Below are 24,620 nucleotides of genomic sequence, written 5' to 3' on the forward strand. Positions count from 1 at the left end.
CCGATTCTAGTTTCCAGATTTCCTTGTTGATGGAAAAAATGCTTGTCAAAATACGGAAATGAGGAACATACAGAATAGAAGGTGAAGACAAAGCATGTACAAAGGTGTTGTCATCAACGGTGACCTGCTACTGGGCCGTGACCGGTCATAGATAGCTGTGAGTAACGACATATCCAGGAGTGCGATCTTAATACATCTGCTGTATCTAGGCGTGAAAATATACATCTTGTTGTATAATAAGTAGAGGAGAAAACAAATAAATTGGTTGATTCTATATCAGGAATCAACAGGAGCAAGTTAAGTCCATTCCATTGGTTGGTTGGTTGATTGGTTGATTAACACAACACTCAGCAATATTCCAGCCTTATGGTGGCAGTCTAAAAAATTATCAAGTCCAGACCACACAATCCAATGATCAACAAACATCATGAGCCTCAATCAGTTGGGATATGATGACATATCTCGACATCGTCAAAATGTCTGACCACACAATTATGTATAAAAACAAAGTGAACCTACTGTCTGTTTTCAGTTATCCATAGGTAATGTTATATGGGACACAAAAACTATATAGCTTTGGAGATAACTCCACAAACTATAGTGTGTATGTAGAGGTTGAATGCAAACTTATACTTACAGTCCTGGATCTCCAGTCTGATGCAGCCCACTCGGAGTTGGGACTGTGTGGACTTTTGGGGCTGAAAAGTAGAAAAACAATTTTAGCTTCATGACATAATGACTGAGTTTGGTTTAATGCCCTTGGTATACGGAAGTATATATGTATTCAAGAGATGATTCTCAGTGGCAGCATGTTGAAATATCAAGTTTTGTTGTTTCTCGGTTTTTATTGATGGTATGTATGTACCAAAGTTATTCCCCTTTGCTTATGGATAACTGGGATAGACTACATTGTTTGATAAGTTTCTGGAAGGCTGACTGTACCCATACACATGTGAGACAAGGATTCAATACCTTTTACAAGTTTGTGAAAGTAATTTTCAGTGACTGACATCGTTTGTATTTTCAATGAAATTGGGCTACAGTGAAACCTATCAACCTGAGATCAGTGACCTACTATAGTGTCCAGTAATTCAGCTAAGCATCCGGTAAATCTGTGCAACTGCAATGGCGTACTTCCGTATCGAAAGTAAACATCGTCTACTACCACATTTACACTTGAAATTGAGATATTTCTACAAGGGTCTGGCTTTTAATCACTAAAGGTAAATACATAAGCATAACATGTTACTGTTTGACAGTTTTATGAATATTTTTTTTTCAGACTTTTAAACCTTTTTCTTCAGTATTCATAATTAGATTTAACATGAAACATTCTTTCTTGCATTGATGAAGTGATTTTTGAAAATAATCTGGCCCTAAACCGCTTCCATACTTTGGATCTCCAGCTGGATGTTATGTACATCAGATGCACCGGACAGCAAGTGATGTCGTCAGAATGCTGGTAAGGTCAACCGTATGGCATAATGGAATGTCGGAATCTTAAAGCTGTCAATAAAACTTATATTTCTAGGTAAATATGATGCATCCTAGCATGTTAAGTCATGTAAACCACAAAAAATGTGGTGTTTTGAGATTGATCTGCTCAGGTTTGCGGAATTACCAGATCGCATTGTAAACCCTATCTCATTAGTGGCCTCTATTTACAAGAATTGGCTCCTTAGAACATTATGCTATACGATAGTGGTCACATGTAACAAATGCTTTATGGGATTACACTTTTTGTCTAAGGGACTGTTCATAATTTATGGCTAGGGGGTGCAATGATGATTTTCATGGAGTTGCATGTACAATGTGATCACTCCCTTGAAATCATCAACTACCTCTCCAGCCATAAATTATGAACAGTTCCTAAAGTACAGATTGATGTATTTTTTCTTGTATAAACAGCACTAACAGCACTGCACTGAACTGATGATGCTTCCTGAAACCCACAACACAGGTCTGGTGCAGACAAGCCAACACAGCTCCCACATAAACAGGGTTACCCAGGCCACAGGTGTCACATGGGTGGTGGGGTAGCCTAGTGGTTGAAGTGTCTGCTTGTCATGACCGGATTCGAATTCCCACTTGGGTACAATGCATGAAGCTCATTTCTGGTGTCCCCTGTCATGTAGTGCTGGTATATTGCTAGAAGCCGGAGATGGGGTAGCTAAGAGGATACCTGAATGAGTGAGGAAGTACAGTTTTATGCTGCTTTTAGCAATGTTCCGGCAACACCACAAAGGAGGACACCAGAGATGGGCTTCAGACATTGTACTCAGCAAGAAGATAAAGTACTCACTCATCACTCCTAAGATCTGGTTTCTGGTTTCAGTTCCCCACAAATGAAACCAAATATATCCATCCACCATCTATGATACTAGAAAAAGTGGCATAAAACCCATCTGACTCTCTCATTCACTCACTCACTCACTCATAATTGCTTGCATGACAAGGGAGCCAACTCAGCACAGCAAAATGTACAAAGCCACCATGACAGCTTGCACTTATGAATAAATATGATGAAATACTTTAAAAGCAAATAATTAGAAAAATTAGTGGATGCTGCTATTATTTTCTGCCAGTGTTTCAGTAATTGACTGCTGGCTTCATCTGTGAACAGGCCCTGTTTGGCCTTTGCAAATACACACATGTAAGATGCAGTGTGTCCCAACAGCTGGTCATGCTAGTGGCAGCACTCACTAAAAGGGAAAATACATATTCACAGTCCCAGTTGCCATCGTTACTTGCAGGAGCACCACAAAACCACATGCAAGGACACCACATGTGCACATTCAGAAAATGGCAAAACACAATGTCCATGATGCAAGCCAGTTGAAACTTATGAATGAAACATTGTGTATCCGGTAACAATCACGTAATTGATAAGAATTATAAATAACAATAACTTTCCCATTACTGATGTAAATGTCATACACACACCGTTTAACTGAGTCAGCATATATCTGTCGCCTTAGCACATACTGCTCAGGCACAGCCCAGAAGGGAAGAGACAAGGCCACGATGATCTGGGGGAATATGGCTTGAAGCGTGTATAGAAATCTGTGACTCTACAGAAACTTTCAGGACAGTCAACAATGGTCCATGATTTTTTGGAATTTCTTTATTTATATATACTGAGTGAGTTTAGATTTTATACCACAATACTCCAGCCATATGACAGCGGTCCATAAATAATCGGGTATGGACCAGACAATCCTGTGATCAACAGCATGAGCATTGATCTGCGTAATTGGGATACAATGATGTCAACCAAGTCAACATGTTGCCTCTTATGGCAAGCATGTTTTACTGAAGATTCTAACATAGAATCCTGACTGGGGTATATCATAATGGGACGAGATAATGAAATAAGTGCTTTCTTTTGATGACTCAATTGTGAAAATGTTATAACACCTCTAACACAGAATCCTGATGGGGTCCGTATACTTATTTCAGAGGTGAGTCATCAAAAGAAAACATTTATCTCAGTAGAAACCCTAGAGGTAACAAAAATTAGGGGTGAAATGGTAAGCTCTTATCGCAGTACAGTACATGTTGCGGTACGAGTGGCTGTCAGTTCGCTGTCTTTCGGTTTGGTAGATGAGATATGATAATAATGCAGGAAACTGACAAGGGCCAAGCCATAAAATTATAAGCTCCCTGGCAACATTATGCCTAGGTCCAACACTAGTTCGCTCACAGCCATCTACCCATGCATTTTCAGCATAACAAGTCCCTGTGAGCTAAACCTTACACTGTCTAATAACATAAAAAAAATAACCATAATCTTTGTCATTCTGAAGAAACAACAATGTCATTTTTTGGAGAAGATAGAAAACCAAAAATACTGAGTTTCTGGGTTGTATTATGGTATTGGAACCAAAGGCAAAACACTGCGGTTCTACTGATACCATGGTATACAGTTTCACACCTAACAGAAATAATCAAGGATTCATCTGTACTGTGTAAATATAGGTAGGAGTTTGGACAAAGACAGGTTGGGAGTGACCTCGCAAGACCAGTATGAGAGGTATGTGGCCACTGACCTGTCGATGACCTGATATATTCTCTGCGCTCTGCTTCCTGACATCCATCCATCACAGCCATCATACTGCCACTCACTCCCTGTGTCACAGTAGACTCATACATGATTCATGTCTTTTTTTTTTTCAGAAATTCTACTTATACATAAAACTTTGTACCTGTTCATATGTGCAATGATTGAATTTTTAGTTTAACGAATATTGCCACAGTTTGGATTTCATGCTATCAGTGGTTGCCATGACTCGTGCGTATCTCACTCCCTAAAACATGCCCCTGACTCCCTTTCTTGACACGAGGTGCCATGATGACTCTTAATTTTTTAAGCATGGATTGCAGAAAACTTGCTTATTTGACTTCCCAAAACATGCCCCTGGCTCCCTTTCGTGATACCAGGGTGTCATCATGATTCCCACATTTTTATCCCTGGAGCAAACACTGTGCTATGCAGTGAATATGTCACCTCTCTAATCTCTAAACTACACTTTGAGAAATAGCTACCGGCCTGCTAGCCAACGGCTAGTAAAAATCTGGTTGGGACACTAAATCTCGACTGCAAGAGAATTTTCCTGGGGTTATTTTGTACCATATCACTCTCTCTGATTTAATTGTTATGTTTTAATACACTTTGAAATTGGGCAAGATTATGGCCTGATAAAAATGTTCATAATATCAGCAACTTAATGACGACAATGATCTACATTCAAATTTCGGGCCAGTGAATTATTGCATGGGCTGGTAACATTCAGGCATATCTAGCCTGATGGGTGGCAAAATTTGAAAACTATTTCACACACTGAACCTCGTATGAGAAATATTTGAGTATTAAGGAACCAGTTGATTCAGATGACAAGGTGAGTGAATATTGTCTTACACCACCTTTAGCGATATTCCAGCTATATCAAAGCGAGGCTTTGACCACAAGGGATGAGCATTAATAATAATAACAATAATAATAATAATAATAATAATAATAATAATGTGAAGTTTTATAATGTGCTAATCTCTAAGCATTGCATGCTCAAAGCACTAACACACTGATCATCATTATTACCCCGGATAACCCAAGCTGCCTGTTAAGTGCTAGAAGGTAATAGTCACATGACTTTATCTCACCGGGTACCCATTTTCTGGACAGAGGAAATTTTGAACAAATTCATTTGCCTCAGGTGAGACCACCTTTCACATGTGCTTCGTTGTGGGGCAGGACCAACGTCCTAGAGACTCTCAGGAGTCAAACTGCCAAACATTGCCACCCATCCAAGGACTGTCAGAGCTCCACGGTGCTTAACTTCAACTGTCATTTGTGACCTGAGCACTCGCCACCGCAATCCAGTCAGTTTCTTGAGCTGATAAGTTGAGCTGTTCTATCAAAATTTTAAGCTCCCTGGGCTAGACAACAGACTGCCAGTGGTATCTGATCAAGGTAATAGTACGTGAGTGAGTTTAGTTTTGGGCTGCCTTCAGCAACATTACAGCAGTATTGCAGCAATATCAAAGCGAGGGACACAAAAAATGGGCCTCAAACATTGTGTCCATGTGGGCAATCAAACACAGGTCTTGGTGTGCAAAGCGAATGCCTTAACCTTACTGTCCCTGATTAAAATAACACAATAAGTTTTCACTCACTGGTACATGCTCAAGGTGCTACATTTTAATTAAGACAAAATCACATTGATTTGGCCCCCCTTGATGATGTACATTCATATTTCTTCACTGATGCATTATGATGTCCTCACCACAATATTGTCAGTAGCCAGGAAAACATTTCCAATTACAGAGGATGCAAAACAACATGTGGATCCCATCAACTGAGATAATCATTTACCAAGTTCTCTCATCACAGAGAATTGGGTGAGCTCAAGAAGTGGAAACTTCATAGAGTGGTTCAATCTGAATGGTAATAACCATGGCAACTCTCATTTCACTAACCACTCAGGCTTTGAGAAGAATACACGATGTAACATACAAACTTAAAGATGTATTTCTCGATAGCTGTGAGAGAAGAGGTGAATCCACTGACTTTACTGCTCTTGTCATGTAATTCAATCAAAAGGTAATAGACTGACCAGTGTAAATATAGCCACTAATTAGTCTTAATAGGCAACTGTTCTAAAATAGATTTTGCAAAATATTCCATACTGTGCAAAGGTACTGTTTACACATGAACTGATGTAATGTAAAACAAATTTGTGACATGGAAAAGATTATTGTCACAAGTTCCACAAATGACAAAAACCCAGTGAAAATTAGAAAATTCTTAAAGTTTCAAAAACAGCTGTGCACTTGCACAATATATGCACATGCTTTTTCATCAATTTGATGCATGATCCTTGTGCAATGCATAAGGTTTGCAGTTGGTTCCTCAAAGTTAATTGAGACATCAATCTTCGATGTAACTACGCACACATGTGCACACACGCATGCATGTCTTATGCACACACACATGCGCACACTCACGTGCACACGCACGCTCACACACATACATATTGTGAGTGTCTTGAGCGAGTCTGAACTTTTGATGAGAAGTATATATTGACATTTTACCATAGTGATCCCAGTTATGCAGTGAAGGTTGAGTATGCTGATATTCCCAGATGGTGCACTGATAGATACATTCCTGTTGTCACCATCAAGGACAGACATGCTGGCACAATATCTCACACTGTGTGTCTCGTACACTTTTCTGTCTCTTTTTGGATGAAGCATGCAAGGAAGTCATTGGTGATATCACGTTTCTTATTTCTGTACCCAGGACATTTTAAAGTTATGCCACAATGATACTTGGGAGTTATTTAACATCATTGCGTGTGCACATTATTAGTGTTGATGTGTCCTGATATTGATCTGCAATTGTCTATGAGGATGATTCCCTCCAAGGATTCTTAGAGGATGCTGAACATTCCTTAAGGCAGCTGAGCAGATTTAGTGTCTGTTGTGCATTCCTATCAGCTGTTGAGCATCTAGTGTTTGTTGTGCATTATCAGCTATTGAGCATTCTTAGTGTCTGTTGTGCATTCCTATCAGCTGTTGAGCATTCTTAGTGTCTGTTGTGCATTCCTTTCCACTACTGAGCATTCTTAGTGTCTGTTGTGCATTATTAGGGGCTGCTATGCATTCCAATTCTCAAATGCAACTTCATGGTTTCAGGTCCACACCAAGTACGCACTGTTAACAATTTCTTTTCATTTTAAATGCTATTTTCAGTACTACTTTGAAATTGTTGAGAATTATACAGGTTAAGTTGTTACATCACAAGATACTTTTTGACGATTCATAATGACTGGAAATGAGACTTCAGATTCCCTCCAAGGTCTGGTCAACATGGCGTCTGCTGAGATGAAAACCCTGTTCGGAGCCCTGGCAGCCAAACCTGACAGCAGCAGCTGCTGCCCTTATCTTGTTCACATATATCAGTAACAGTGATATATTAATGACTTATCAGTGTCTATCTACATAGAATCTGAATATCAAACCTAGGAACCACGGTCACTGAAATATGAATCTGTATTGGGATTTAATCAGGATTGCCTATAGGCAAAAATTTTCCAAGTCTAGTAAATGTCATATTGTTTAAATATGTAAATGTACAAAATATTACACCCCATTCCACCGCCACCCCCGAACTCCTGCCATATATTATGAACAAGTATTACGCAAATTGCATGAATGTTTCCCAGAGGAATCACGTTTCACAAGTTTCTGTCATGGTGCACAGTTGACAGAATCCTACATAAATAGGAGCAGTATTTTATTGAAAAAGGAAGTTTTAAAGCTTGAAAGAAAGTGTTTTCTATTGTAATGAGTAGAAAACAGATGACAGCATCTCAAAAGCTCGCCCTGAAATAATCCCTGCCCTACACTTACACTCTGAACCGATGCCAACCAATATTGTCATGACTAAACACCTGACATTTCAACAGTACATAGTCCTGATGTCCTTTACTTTCACAGGCAGAATGTGACCTTTACAAAAGGTCATGAGCAGATCTACATCAAGGGACACTAATTTTTTGTGATGGCTAGCTTAACTGCTTTGAAGCAGTTTCCAAAATAGTTCTGTCCAGCTGCACCTAGTCTGTCTGTCCATGCCTCAGGTCAGTCAGGCAGAATTAAAACCATCAATATTTAACTATGAATGTATTTGACCACAAGGCTAGTATGGCTGAGTGCACCATCCTGAACGACCTCTTAGACAGGGCCATAAACATTTATTTTACCTCCCAGTCAGAATTTTCTTGATAAGGGACTATGTATCCCACTTCTGAGCAGAGGAATAAATCTGTTTTACCTCACCACAAAGATAATAGGCTGTATATGGATTTCTTAGATCTTAGATCTGGGTAAGAATTGGTCCTCAGTAACCCATGCTTATTGTACGAGGCAACTAACGGGATGGGGTGGTCAGATTCACTGACTTGGCTGACACAACATTGTGTCCCAGCTGAGTATAGTATTCCCAGAAATTATTGAGAATCATGTTGCATCATGTAACTCATTACGTTTATTAACCTCTGGCGTTTTACTTACATAAACATGTTAAAACATCATCTTTTTACAGTCTCAGTCTTGCTTTAGTACTTTGTTAGACCTCCTCGCTCAGCAATGCATGCCTGAATACGCCTAGGCACACTACCCATCAAAGTTTGTAGGTACTCGTGTGACAGGGTATCCCAATATTGGACCACCTCGGCCTTCATATCTTCAATATTTCTCAGTCCCTTTTGGTTTATTCTGTCCTTCATGACTCCCCACACATTCTCAATTGGGTTTAGGTCTCGGCTGTAACTGGGCCACTCTAAAACTTGAACATTTTCGCCCGACAACCACTGTTTTGTGTAGCGCGCAGTGTGTTTTGGGTCATTATCATGCTGGAAAATCCAATCATCTTCATACAATGTTTGTGCTGTCGGAAGAAGGTGACCATTTAGAATGTCAACGTATCTTTCTTTTGTCAAGTTTCCCTTGAAAACACAATGGTGTCACTCCGCGAGCCGATATGCCACCCTACATGTGAAACTTTGGGCTATGTTTTGGTTGCTGGTAGATAGGTTTGGTAGTATCTTTGGTCCAAATTTTCACACAGTTAGGGAAAAGCCAAACAGAACTTTCATCCGAAAAGAAAACATTATCCCAATCTTGATTTTCATGAGCCTGACACCAGTTTAAACGTTTTTCCTTTTGTGCATCTTTCATCAACGGCGAGGGAATTCCATGTTTTTCCACCCAATTAAGTCTCTGTAATTCCTGCCTAACTGTTTCATTGCATACCTGAGGACTTCCTCTGCTAATCATTTCATTTCTGATGTTCTCAACACTTTTCAATTTGCCCCCACTCACAATCTGCCCAAGTCTTCGGCGATCCACAACACTGAATTTCCTAGGCTGACCTGCCCCTGCTTTGTGCTCTATCCTGGTTCCTGTTTGAATATTCTTCAAAGTTCTGTATACTGTAGACAGAGGAATACCATGTCTACAAGCTAACACTTTAGCATCAGCCTCACCCCTTTCAAAATCATCTAGAATGAGCTCTCTTTTCTCTCTTGCTGTAAATTCTGCCATGTCAACACAGGAAGCCGTCTGCTCAGACAAGGGAGATAACTCTTGACGTAATGAGCTGCCTTCCAAGCCTTCAAGAGTTGTCTCCCTTATTTAGTATGCTTAGTGCATAGTGAAAGCCCTTTTTCCAATCTTAGCATCATTAGAAAAAAAACAAAGATTTTCTCAATAATTTCTGGGAACACTGTATATTGATGCTCATGCTATTGATCATTGGACTGTCTGGTCCTGTATTTACACGCTGCTGCCTTGTGGACGTAATACTGCTGGAAGTGACTTATACTACCAATACCCAACATCTAGTAGGAAGAAGCATTTCCTAATGTGGGAATCTAGGGCATAACTGAGATCTAGCACCTTAACTTGTTGTAAGTAGTTCAAAGGATTGTATGACCAGATTTGTCTTTGTCATCATACCCCAACAGAATATGTCAATCCTCATGTCATCAATCACTGGATCACGTTGTCCAGGCAGACATTTACAGCCTGTCCTTGTACCGCAAGAATAGTGCTGTATTGATTAGCAAACACAAATGAGAAAAATGTGTAATGACATATGCAGCAAGTATTTGACCCAATAAGTGTGATATCTGGAGATCACTTCATGGGATAATTATCAGTGTCAACATAAATGGCCTCTGGCATGGTTGCCTGTTGTGTAAACACTCAAGACTGATGTGAAATTTTGAAGGTTGCGATTACAGTGATATTGTGGTGGCGTGTCTCACTTAAAAAATACCCAATATTATGACACAAGTAACATTTATATCTGAATTAATACATTCCAATACTTTTTTTTATTTGGCCTCTCTTACATGGCTTCCTGTTGTGCAGACACTAAAGACTGATGTCAAATTTTATAGATTACAACTGCATCAGTAGTGTGGTGATGCAATATTAATTGTGACGCAATATTGATTGTGATGCAACATTAATTGTGATGCAATGTTTGAGTGTAAAGAATACAGTCTATCTATTGTGTGACATATAGTGTTATATAGTGTGTGACAACAGTGACTATTGCAGTCACAATACTGTGATAGTTGCCAACAGGAGGTCTTGTGGATACCTGTGACTATTCAGCCTATGGCAATTGACTAGTAGCACATGAACAGCAAACCCCTCAAAACCCCCAAAACTAAGTGAGAGACAAAATCCCTAACACACAGCAACAAAGCAAAAACAGCTTTTGGGTCAGTGAAAGTCTCCCTGAATACAGCTGTTATCTTTTACAAATTCTTCAACAATGGCAGATTGAAGCATATCAAATGGTAGAATGACAAATCTTAGGGAGATAAAAACCACTGAAGTAGTATCATTAAGAGTGTACAAGGTTTTATGGATCCCGTTTTAGATTTTAAGCGGACAATGAAAATATCACACACCTTTTTAAAAAATAGGTTACAACTGGTTGGATTCTACAACCAACAACCCTCCTATCTAACCCCACCCCTAAATTGGTTAAAAAAAACCCCAACCCTGTAAAATATACCCACCCAACAACAAGCTCAATAGAAATCATTTACACTAATCAATGCTAAAAATGACCAACCTTTCACACCACAATGGAATAGGTGTAACCATGGTAACGCCTAAAAATAGCATCTTTCACTCTGTCAAAAGGGTAGTAGAGTCCCCTTTGATAGCCAAATAATAATTTCAAACATGATGCACACCTGTGCAATGTTCACAAGGTCAGACCTGTGTCAGAGTGACACAATGACCAAAGCTTCATTCTTTATTCATGGGTTTCATCAATTGCCTTGCCCTGTATGGTCAAGAATGTATGAGGCATGTGGTCAATCTTTCTCTAGACAGTCAGCTACAGTGGGCTGGAAATAGTCACAAGCTTCAGCTGACAATAGCTCTAATAGGACACAGTGGCAGCTTTGTGGCATATGAGCCTCGATCTCTTGAATAGGCATGTCCTTAATAACAATGTACACGCTTTACATATTTAGGCAATTGCCAGTCTGCCATCCAAGTCAAGACTGATTTGGAAAGTATTGATTACTTCCTCTTAAGGAGTTCGAAGTAGCCACCATCTGCATTTTACCTTATTCTACAAAAATAAGTGTCCAGAGGACTCCCAAAAGCAAATTTCAGGGTCCTTACAGTTGTAAAATAATGATATAGCGTAGGTATTGTACCTGAATGCAGAGCTCCAGATAAGGTGCGTATTTGCATATTTTATGCAATAAAAATCTCATTCACTCAATTAATTACATTTCTGGGAGTACAAAAAACACATAAGAATTACTTAAAACCCAATAGGTATATAGTACCTTGCATACATTACTAAACTAAGTAAACTGGCTTGTGAATGATACTTCGGTGTGGTGCCCAAACAGCGTTAGCAAATGTTAAGAGGTGTATATATTAAAGCTGTAGCCACTGTCCGGAGTCTACTGTAGTAGTCACATGGCTTCCATGTTGAGTGTTTATAGATGGCTACCAACTATTGGGCAATAAATGAATTATTGGAAACTTGTCTGTTGAGAAGCGTTTCTATCTTTATGTTTATTGGTGTTAATTACCAAACTTTGGACATGAAATTCTGGGTGAAAATACTCAATTTTTTAAACTAGTGGGAGTACACAAACTGCAAGTCACTCCTCAAAACATGCAATTACTCAAACATAAACAGGCATGGGAGTAAATACCCAATCGCTTGAAAAATTATCTGGAGCTTTGTTGAATGTAATAATTACATTTATAAGATCAACTTCATATTTTGTTGAGAATCTGCTACAACATTGACTGTAATTGACTGTCCTTTGGGGTGCAATATACAATACTTTTTCTGCTTCCATTGCGTATGTTTGTGCTCACTCGACACTCATTTCAGCCTGGTGTAAAGCCCTGGACTCACCATTTGGATGTTAGCTTTTATATTTGCAGTTATATTGTTACTTTAGGTGACAGTATTTCGGAATAAATGTAAATCTAACCTTCGCCAACAAGACAGTGGTATCGTGGGGTAGTGATTTTTAAGGAACCTGCATAGCGTTTTTGAAGAATTAGCCAAAATATTCAGAACATTAAATCCTACATAAGGCATGTGAACAGCTAGGTTTGGTAGTTGATCTCATATCTTGGAATATTGTATTAGATCAGGAAAGTAAAAAACTTGAACATGGGTAAATGATAAAATCCTAGAAACACACATATTTAGCATGTAATAGCTTCATCTAGAGCCAACCAGTCATGTTTCAGAATGACCACCTGACCATATATAGGTGTTCTTTAAAGTGTGTGTGTGTGAGATGTTGTTCGTTGTTGAATGCCACAGTTTGACATATTCGAGCTATATGGCAGTGGTCTGCAAATATAATCTGAAGACAATCCAGTGATTGTTCGTATAAAAATCGATCTACACAATTGGGATAAGATGACAAACATCAACCAAGCCCCTGAAACTGACCATCTTATCCTAATGGGCACCTTTTGCAACAAGAATTGGGTGCTGAGGATCGAGTTTCTCTGCAAATAAACTTTGGGATTTGCATGACATCTTACCACAAGTGCATGATACCTACCTGCCCCTGGCCGAGGACTCCTTGCTGTTTGGGCGTGAGGGTGTGCGGGACTCTCTCTGGGCTTCAATAAGAAGCTTCTCCAAGTTTCCATTATATACTGAGGGCACAGGTTCACCAGCAGCCATGGCCTGGTTCTGTAGCTCCACCCATGAGTCTGAAACAGCAAGGTCATGGTTGTCACAGTCAACCATCAGGAAGGCCACACTCAACCATCAACAAGGTCATGGCCACACTCAACCATCACCAAGGTCACGGTCAATCTCAACCAACTCCAACTCATGTGGAACTATACAAGTTACAATTAGCCTTGGAACTTGAAAATGCCAGGTGAAAAGGGTTAATTAAAAAACAAACACAAGCATCAAACATTTATCTTCTGATTGGAACAGTTTTCTATAGAGTGAAAGGCATAGGTTGTCAGACACTACAAAATGCTGAGCCTCCCCTGTATGTGCCAGGGTCCTATCTTAAGCTTATACCCATGATTCCAGTTGATAATGTCTATCTGTGCCATATCAAGCTTGAAAATTCTCCAAATAAGTCTCTAACTTAAGAATATATGGGGCTATTTCTGAGAGCACTTGTCATGATATATTCCTGGAAGCAGATAACATATTCACTCACTCACTCCAGCCTTTGGTTACAATATTCAGCACAACCTAGCAGTAGCATTAAATCAGACTTATATTTAACAAGCATATGACAAAAGAAATAACTGACATTAGTTGTTTTGTTGGCTATTTACTGCCGACTCAGCATTTTTCTATATGATGGCAGTTTCCTAACAATCCTATGATGGACACCATGAACACAAATGGGATAGGACATGTGTCAAAGATGTTAGTGAGTCTGACCACAAGATACCTTTGGTCACCTCTTACGACATGCATGGACTGCTGCAGATTATCATCATCGTAAGAGGTGACAACCAGGATCAGTCAACATATCCGCATACCAGTGGCTGTATGCATAACAGGTTCCGCCACTGGCCACATACAGGATGACCGGGATGATGGCACTTGTACAGACAATGGATATGGAAATGTCCTTATCTGTCAAGAGGCTGAATTCCTGCCTGTCACTGAACAAGACTTAATAATAATGATGGTAATTGGGCACTTATAGAGTGCTGAACTCCAGACTGCAGGGACATGCTGAAGTATGTAATCTTATACTTGCAACCACTTACATGCAAATTAGGTCAACATTTAGCTAAAAGCTTGAGGATACACTAAACAGTCAAGCCTTTGATGAAAATGTTAACTTGGCACTTCGAGGTCATTGTGTATAAAAGAATGTTTGAGTACTTAGAGACTTGCCTCATTATCACTGAAGCATTAATAAGACCTACCACTTACTCAAATGCAAATTACATGACCTTTCAGTTCCGAGCTTGCATAAACATGTTTACATACAACTGTCATCACTATTATATGTACTTGGGAGCTTTGACACAAGATGGAATAACATTGACAAAAGACTTTCTCTCAGTACTTATTACTTCCCTCTAGCTGTTTTTCCTCAGGAAATGTCTCAAGTATAATAATAGTTTACTGACTGTTGCTAGGGGAATGTCATCTGGAGGAGTTTTTCTGCTTCAATAACTGGCTACACAGAGATAAATCTGTTATTTCTGTCAGATGGCAGCATTGTGTGCAACTGCATGTCATCTGGACTAGGATGGATGCCAGAAGTTCAAGGACAACTGCTGTTTACACCATGGTGTCCTTGTTTGTTGTTTAATGCAACACTCTGCAATAATCCAACTAATAACACCAGCATGTAAGTAATTGAGTAGGAATCCAACAAATACAAGTGAGTGAGTGAGTGAGTGAGTGAGTGAGTGAATTGGTTTTACTCTGCTTTAAGCAAAATTCCAGCAACATCATGGTGGGGGACACCAGAAATGTGCTTCATACATTGTACCCATGAGGGAATTGAATCTAGGCCTTTGACATAAGAAGCAAATGCTTTAACCAGTTGACTACTCCTACCAATATGTGGTATATGAAAGAGTTAGAATCTACAAACAAGAAATTTTTTTGGCCTTGGACAATTATAAGAGGTCAATGTTCGGTTTCACTCACATCAAAACCAGATTTCCCTGCTACCTCTGCATGAGGATGCTTCCAAGCTTGCCATTGATGACAAACTATATACCCTCACTCATGTAGCTTGGCTATAGTGGTAAAGCAAACCTGGCTGTTGAAATTAACATATTGGTGACCCTGCATAAAACTATCTTAATATTTTTTGTTAAGTACCAGTAGAATTCTGGCATTTTCAGGGTATTCTTCATCTTTCGTTTTCCTTTTGCTAGACACTGGTGGTTGCTCTGAATACCTGGAAAACAGACATGTTTACATGTCTGACAGAGTGGAGTAGACTATAGTATAATCTAGGCCATCTTTCAAAATGTTACTTCATTCCTAGACTAGTCAAGTCTCTTTCTTGGAAAAATCAAAATCTCTTTTATTTAATATTTTAATCAATTTCTTCTAGAACTTTGCAAATTAATATTAGTCAAATCATATCTATAGTAAAACATCAACCTCATGACACCTTGGTGCTTCCACTCACAGTCAAACATACGCCAAATTGAGTACCAGTCCTAACACAACAATATTTACTGCAGTTGTTGTTGTCTTCTTTGTATATGTGAGTTTCTGGCAGTGAACCAACATTGGGTGTGAAAACATCGCCGTGCAGCAGCCGTGAGACAAAGCTGAGCTGTTAGGTGTGGAACACAGATTAGAACTATCACCATGATCATCAGCAGCATATGAAAAAGCTTAATATCTACATTTGCCCAGGCCATTCTTGACTTGAGGTGGATTGTTAAAAAATTGTGTCTCCAGAGTTTAGGCAGACCAATGTCCTGAAGTCAATGTTTTTGTTTGTTTGTCAGCAATATTCCAGCCTTGTAACACTATATTCATAAAAGATGTAAAAAATACTTCACGACTGACAGCAAATATATGAGTAAAATTGAAACCAGGAAGATATATTCAGTATTTATTAACTGACATAAATCATGCAAATCAGACCAAACAGTATACTTCATGATAACTATGAAAATTAGAGCTGTGTACGTACAATCTGAAAAAAAGCCAACATATTGCTGCTGTCCTAATCAAAGTGACTGGGTGAGTGAGTGGGTGGAATGAGTGAGTAGGGTCAGTGAGTAGCCCGGTGGGTGGGTGAGTGGGTGAGTGAGTGAAACACTGTACCCATGTAACCATCTCTCGGTCATTGGAGTGACAAGCCAACTCTTTAACCACTAGTGTTAACCATTAGGTTACTAACACATTGCCCTGAACCAGTGAATGAATGGACAAATACAGTGATGACGAGCTTCTAACTAACACCCTATTACTAAGATAGGAAACAAACACACGAGTAACTTGTTGACCTACATTAAAATCTGAAAGACCTCAACATAATCCAATAGAAAAATTGTGTTCTTGACTATTTAACCGAATTAACAGTACCCTTATCCTGAAATGAAGATGATAATTTAGTAATTCACCACATCCATTTACTTTGGACAAAAACAAAACACATGGGCCCAAATATTAACTCCTGATAACCCAAGTCACACTATGGAAGTCAGTTAACATGTTACCATGGGAGCCAAAACAAAACACATGTGACAGATGTTTGCACCCTTTCAGTCAAATATTCATATCAAATTATGAAATACATAAAATTATTTTCATTATCCTGATATCTTCAAATAAAAAGTCACCAAACAATAATCTATACAATATCATGAGCAGTGTTATCGACAAGCTAAACCAAGGTAATGACCTAGGTATCATGAATCTGATGAATATCAAAATGGAGTTACCTAGCAACACCTACTTTTGTAAGTTCTGGACATATCTGGATAATGTGTTTTTATTCCATAAAACAATAAAACATCTGTTGTATAGCCATGTAGAAACACTAACATGCTTTTCTGGATGTGTGTCTGTGAGTGCTTGTTTAAACAACAATGGCTGCAAATAATTTGGCACTGTAGTATAAATAGGGTGTTCACTATGACTTCACATACACACGTTTCTTTCAAGTTACAAAGGTGAAGAACACTATTTCTTATATTTTGCTTATTTTAAGATTTACATATAGGTAAAGAGATCAATAGTCTTATGAGATTTCATAATCAAAATACATCAGGATAAAAAATATGCATTACATTTGACCAAGAATTGCATGATTATTTTGTAATATATGTCAATTACTATAGAAAAACACACAGGGCTAACAACCCGCACTTTTCACAACATACACCAGTACACGCTATTTCTAAAAAGGAATTTTTTTAATGAGAAGGCGAGTTGGAATTTGCATCATTTTGGCAGTATTCTTGCATGAAGGGACAAAACAAATGGGATTCAGACATTGAACCAAGAGGAAATACAAACTGTGATGACATCAGCACGGATTCCTAAACCAGTTGGATACCCAAGCATAACTGAAACAATAGCAGTTAGTCATACCTACTGACAGGTGAATTAGGCCTAGCTGGGAAATATAATGCAGGATTGTATCTAGTTTTCCAGTCTTTGGCAGGAAAACTGATGGCAAATAATTCTTTGGCTCATTCTGCTCAAAATTACTAATTTTTAGGGTGAAATTAACTTAAGTCATCTAATTAGAGGCATTTCAAGGTAAAATGTTTACATTGCATTCTGTGCAAACAACAAAAAATTAAGACATTGAGTCTAAACCCACAACAATAGTTATAAATCTACAAATATGAGCTTTTTATCATGTTCTTCAGACTTGGGGCAGAATTTCAGCCTCTGAACAGGACCTGATAAATTCCTGTAAATATAAATACTCCCACATGAATACCCCTGAAGCTGACAAAGATTTCTGTGTATGATCATGGAAGCCTTTTTGAGTTTGTTCAAACTATTTAAGTAATGTTGCAGAAATAATAAACTTGCAAAAACAAAGTCATATTAGATTAGTCCATATGTAATACACAATGAAATTGCCTTTCCATAAAACAAATCCTTAACAACCTCCTCAAGATTTCCTAAACCCAGTTACCTACTACTGATTTCAACAAGTGCTAGTTGTCCCACAAATCAATGCCAAATCCCACAACAAGCCAAGGAAATCTTGCTATCTAATTCTGCCCTGTCTAATTCCACAGCAAAAATAACATTGGGCAGTTCCAGGGGATTATCAAGTGTGTGGTTCACCGACATTGGACATTGCCAGACCGGTCTAAACACTAAGAGCACTGACCCAATTATCAGTCAGACTAAATCTGGGTCAAGGCCTAGTATCTGGGCCTGTAGGAATGGTGCCCAGCAACTGATAACAAGTTCTCTTCCACCTGGCTTTGTCTGTTCTTGTCCTCATGGTGTAGCAAAATTACAATCATTTTGTCATGAAATCAGATTTCGTACCTTTCTGGAAACAATAACACACATTACCCAGCTACTAAAGTTCCACATCTAGCACTGGGTGAATCATTGTATGTGGGTCAAAGGCCTATTTTTCATCATGACCAACTTATGATACATACACAATAAATTAAGCTGACATTTGTTTGCCAGCTGAACACACTAGTTCAGAGCCAACTGTGGCATATTCACCATGATCAAGAACCATGTTTAAGTCAATCTTGTCATTCTAGATTGAGAATGAAAGTAAACAGTATTATTGTTTAAGGCCTAATAATTATAATAAAAACTTGAAAATCTTATTGTACTGAGAGTAAAATTCTGGAAATAAATAAAGGAACACTTGTACTTTCATGTGTTCACTGATTCGTTTCTGTAAATACATAACAGCACTGATTATTAACCTGCCTAGCTTGGACAAATTTTGTTTTATGATATCTATCTTTGATAAATAATATAAAACTTCCATTAAGGAAAACTTTTTAAGAATTTGTGAATATTTAATTCTAAAATGATTGTGAATTAGTTAATAGCAATATTTCCAAAAACATAATTTTGAATCATTATATATATTATTCAAATAGGATAACAAATGCTATTTTGCCTTTTTTCAACCAATTTGGAAACCTAATAAACTGTAAGTAGCAATCAGTGGAATCACAATGTGTCTAATTTAACATATTTACAAATCTAAATCTGCACGATCATATATAAAACAAATCTTGCATGTCAACCAATGAAAAGTCGGGCCCAAACAGCAATAGTAACAAGCAGCGTGTGATGACATCATGTGTTTATCAACACAGTCATGTGTCACATAACCACATGACCGTTCACCATGTTTACATCTAGCCTTAGAGACTGAAATGGTGCCATATTCACGTGATACGAGTCTGTAGGCTGAATGGTGGTATCCACAGGTGCTCCTATTGGCAACTGTCACAATATTGTGACAGCAATAGTCACTGACCTCACACACTATTTAACACTGCTTGTCACACAATAGAAACACACTGAGTGGACTGTATTGTTTACACTCTAGCATTGCATCACAATTAATATTATGTGATCCATGTTGTCTTGTTGTACACACCCCTTCAAGAATTTAATTTTAGTTCCTTTTGTTTCATACCACTTAAAACAAAATTTTTCATTATTTATCTGAATTTATCAAGTCTTTGATGGGCATTTAGAAGTGAATTATATAAGAATGAAGATTTTTATGTATATCAACTTCTTTATTATGCGAACACAATGTTTTGGAGTTAATTCTTACTCCGAAACGTTAATGCTCCGAAACATTGTGTTCTCATAATAAAGAAGTTGATATCCATAAAAATCTTCATTCTTATCTCAATTCATGTTTGTAATCTATTTTTGTAGATTTATTAGAAATATTATTCACTATTGTTTATGTTTAATTAATTACATGTGGCCATGATTATTTCAAGAATGTGCTGTCAATAAAAAAAAGTATTGGGATGTATTAATTCAGATATAGAAATCATGTGTGTTATCATATTGGTTATTTTTTACGTGAGACACGCCACCACACTATTACTGTAATCAAAAACTTCAAAATTTGACATCAGTCTTGAGTGTTTACACAACAGGAAACTGTGTCAGAGGCCATTTATGTTCAGATTGGTAATTATCCCATGAAATGATCTCCAGATATCACGCTTAATAGGTTAAATATTTCCTGCGTATTTCATACCACATTTTCCTTATTTGTGTTTGCTGATCACTACAACAATATTCCTGAAGTACAGTGACAGCCTGTAAATATCTGAGTCTGGACAACACAATCCAGTGATTGATGACATGAGCACCAACATATTCTGTTTGGGTAAGATGACAAAGCCAAATCTGTCTGTACGTTCTGTTAAAGTTCTTATGATAACAAAAGTTGCTGAATTCTGGCTACATCCAGAATTCCAGAGCCTCCTTTCACAAAGCAACCTTTACTAAGGTTAACCTGAACTCCCATTCTTTAACATTGTACTAAGGTACCTTTGAGCCTTACGATCACCTTAGTGTTCTGCGAAAGGAGGCCTTGATTAGTAATTTCTTCTTATGACTGACGGTTAGTTATTTAACATGACACCCAGAAATATTACAACTACATGGTGGAGGTTTGTAAGTAATTGATTCTGGACCAGACAATCCAATGATCAACATCATGAGCACTGATCTATGCAATTGGGATACGATGACATGTGATCAACTGAATCCGTGAGCCTGACCACTTGATCTTGTTAGCCTCTTATGACAAGCATACTGAAGACCAATTACAACCCTCAGTGAAATGACTGTTGTCTCGCCAGACTCTTCTTTTACCAAGTAAACCTCTACAGGCAGTTTTGCAGGCTTTCTCCAAGAAATCCATGGGATTTTCTAAGGAACTGCCCACAGCCCAGGGATTTTTTGAGGAAGAGCTAATGACTTTGAATTATCTTACTAGTTTTGAAGATAACTTTGTCTTGCTATTATTAAATATGATCATACATTATAATGTTTATGAAAATCCAATATATTGTGTTGCCGCATGGTTTTGATTCAGTGTGGCAGTTTTTCCACTAAGCTATGAAGAACGCTCTGAAGAAGGAGATTGCTAGTAAGTATGATCATGAATAACGTGTTCCTTATAACTTACGATAGGCAGCACACATGCAGAACACGGGTAGCATGTGCAGAGCATGTGCATTGCTTGTACAAGACAAGGTATTGGGTACCAGTCGCAACCCAGTTGATTTCAAATTGGGGAGGGCTTACTTTTTGAAATAAAAAAGATCCTTCACTTCTAACTCACACCTTGATGGGTTCCAAAATATGTAATGAGATAGAGAATTTCCGTAGTTTGTATTTTAACATACTACCAACACTCTGAAAACTACCAAAAGTGATCTCAGGTGAAATTACTTAACACTAATAACTAAAATTGGATTTCTGTGATTTTCAAATTGACAGCATATCAGGTCTCTTGCATTAAATCCATGCATGAAACTTGAAATTAATTTTACACAACATACAAATGAGATGACAAGTACTTCTTCCAAAGCTTTTGATTTCATTCAAAATATGGAAACAATACCATTATGTTTTTATATTCATGTCCACTGAAACGGATTAGGGAACATAAAGGTAATTAAGCTTGTTTTACAATTAGCATGTCATTCCATTGTTTCATTACAGAATTTGTCATGGTCAACTGATCATATCCACACTATACATGTACTCCTTGTACAACCTATCTAGAATTACATCTGATCTTTCAGATTAAAATACTAAAAAGAAAAAAAACCCATATTATTACATGATTTTATCAAAATGTAACAAAAACAAAAATTTCGATTTTGAGAGAGTTGAACTGCAATAAAATAGACGTGCCAATACCACAGACTTGCCCAATGTGTAATCAATATACTTTGCTTATTTGGATACCTCGTTTTTCTCAAATATTGTTGGATAAACAAAGTTCCAAACATCTGAAATTCTAATCAGTTACCTCCCCTGCCCAAATTCTATGAAGGCCTTGCACATTTTGAAATTTGATGTGAAACATCCATAGATGTGTTTCCAATTTCATTTCCTGTCTTGTTTGGTACTGTTTTGTATGCAAGGATAAAGACTGCCATGATGTTTTTTTGCAAACCAAGCCATAATTAGAGATCAACTGAACAACTCTTTTTACTCCCTTACAAAATACCCAATATTAAACCACATATAATTTTGATACAGTGATTGGCAAAAATGATATCTGAACACATTGTTATATCTGGAATATAATATCCCAATATTTTTTATATGCAGCACATTCTTGAAACACTAGTGATAATGTCCACATGTTATTATAGAATAAACAAATTATAATGGATGACACTTTTAATAAACCTGCAAAATAGATTACAAACATAAATTGAGGTATATAATGAACATTATTTCATGTTAAGTGATAATTGAGACTAAATTGACAGCCATGCTGGATGATTAAGTACCAAACGAAAGACCTCAAATACGGTAGTTGTCCAGTAAGTGGTTCCAATGTTGGCTAAGGGACCAGTCATTATTTATAGCTGGGGGATTATGATGATATTTATGGGGGACTGAACCCCAGCAAAAATTTATGAACAAAGTAAGTGACCCCACCCTGTATGTAATGAACAAAATCAATGATGCCCCCCCCCTTCACATATTTCTTAGGCGTAAGTTTTTCACATTTTTATGTACAAAATTACTAACCCCTCTGTATGTGTGTACAAACTTGATGACCACCCTATGTCATCAGAACCCCCACCCCACTCCCCACTTCTTCCAAGCCTGTGGTGAAGACTAAACCTGTGGATGTACACTGTATATTGATTCTTTCCCCTAAACAGGATAATCTAGATAAACAGACAGTAAGACAAAGGTCAAGGGTCAGTTAGAGATTATATTTTTCAGAAATTATCATTGAAACTATTACTTATTATGATAAAGACTTGTGCAAGTCTAGGTTCCACTGTAATTGGGTCAAGGTGTGAAAATAGTCTGCAGCCTTTAAAAACTTCCATCAACAAATACCTTAAACACCTCATGGTGAATCTAGTTCACATGGCCGTGCCCAATAACCACTGACCATACTGATAGGAGATAAGGACAAATAAGGAAACTACACAAGCAATATGCCTACAAACTGTACTTTCACAACTAAAAAGAAATTTTAGACACTTGTGAACTTTTCTTAACTTCTTTTGTCTACTTTGAGCTTCCATACTGTCATATAATCAGATGTATGTCAATGTATTTGGTTTACGGTCACTGACATTAGTAACAAACATATGTTACACAAGTCAGTTTTACTGCAAAAAGTGAATACTGTAGTTCCTCAATTAACAAGCAAGCATAAATTTCTTTGAGACACGAAGGGTGGTGGGGTAGCCTAGTGGTTACGGAGTTCACTTGCAACGCCAAACACCTTGTTTGTTTCCCCACATGGGCACATTGTGTGAAGCCCATATGTGGTGTCCTCTGCTGTGTTATTGCTGGAATATTGCTAAAAGCAACACATAACCATATTCACTTTTTCAGACATTCTTGATTGTCTGCTGGCACACATAACACTCAGGGGTCATCGTTCTGTCCATGATACACCCAGTGTTTAATCAAGGCCTGGCATGACATCAGGACCTCGCTTTTAATTGAGGCTGGGGTTTAATCAAGGAAATATGGTAATTGATATTGTATTTGCCACACAAGTGCTGTTATGAAATGCATGAACACACAGTGAGCAATGCCCTGACAACTAACAGGATCATTATGAAGCCACAGAAGGCTTACACTGACAGCGAAATACTTGAATTTCAAACTAAATAAGTCAGGAATGTTTCGTTTTTACGTTAATGGATTTAGCAGTCAAAACAAAGGCATAAATGAATTTCCGAAATATATTTCTTAATTGTTCAAATGATCCCTATGTCTAAAATAGAAGTAACATACTCATATATAAAACATGCTATAAAAGGAACAAGCCATTCCCACAAAGTGAAAAAGTCATGAATGTAACTTGTGCATTCTTTGGTAGTCAGGATGACAATGCAAAATATTTGAAAACATTCAATATGATACTAATTATACCTGACACATCCAAAGCCAAGAAGTCAAGGGCAAATGTTACATATATGTAAAAGAAAACAGGTTGGTGTTTTCTGTGCACAACTTTATGAAAGGAATGTGACACCCTAAAGTTCTGTAATGTAGAAAACTGTTAATCATTTTGATATTTAATATATGTTAATAAAGTCACACTGAAACACCACAAACATTTTATAAATATAAGCAGTTTCATACTAGTCACATATACTATATTCCTCAGAATGTATTACCACCAAAACAGCCCAAGTAACCACACATTTCAGTGTTCCACTTAAACAAAGAAAATAACTGCTTGCTTTCTAAAAATACACCTCAGCTGATCTAAAAATAACTGTTATAAATTTCAACAATTTAGTGTCTGTCATCCAGGTGTTCCTGCTGCTTATTCAGATGTCTAAGAATGTGGCAACATGAACCTACA

The 24,620-nt window shown here is 37.7% G+C and overlaps 1 protein-coding gene across 1 annotated transcript in view; it reads right to left on the reverse strand.

The window, feature by feature from the left end:
• LOC137265266 (BCL2/adenovirus E1B 19 kDa protein-interacting protein 3-like) overlaps positions 1-24,620 on the reverse strand; it is a 42,741-nt gene that overhangs the window by 13,853 nt on the left and 4,268 nt on the right. Inside the window, exons 2-3 of the mRNA XM_067800620.1 lie at positions 13,143-13,296; positions 638-698 (exon numbers count right to left, since the gene is read on the reverse strand). Of these exons, the coding sequence (XP_067656721.1) occupies positions 638-698; positions 13,143-13,296 (215 nt within the window). The remainder of the gene's footprint in view (positions 1-637; positions 699-13,142; positions 13,297-24,620) is intronic.

The sequence above is a fragment of the Haliotis asinina genome, chromosome 15 (assembly GCF_037392515.1).
Source record: "Haliotis asinina isolate JCU_RB_2024 chromosome 15, JCU_Hal_asi_v2, whole genome shotgun sequence".
Lineage (NCBI taxonomy): Eukaryota > Metazoa > Mollusca > Gastropoda > Lepetellida > Haliotidae > Haliotis > Haliotis asinina.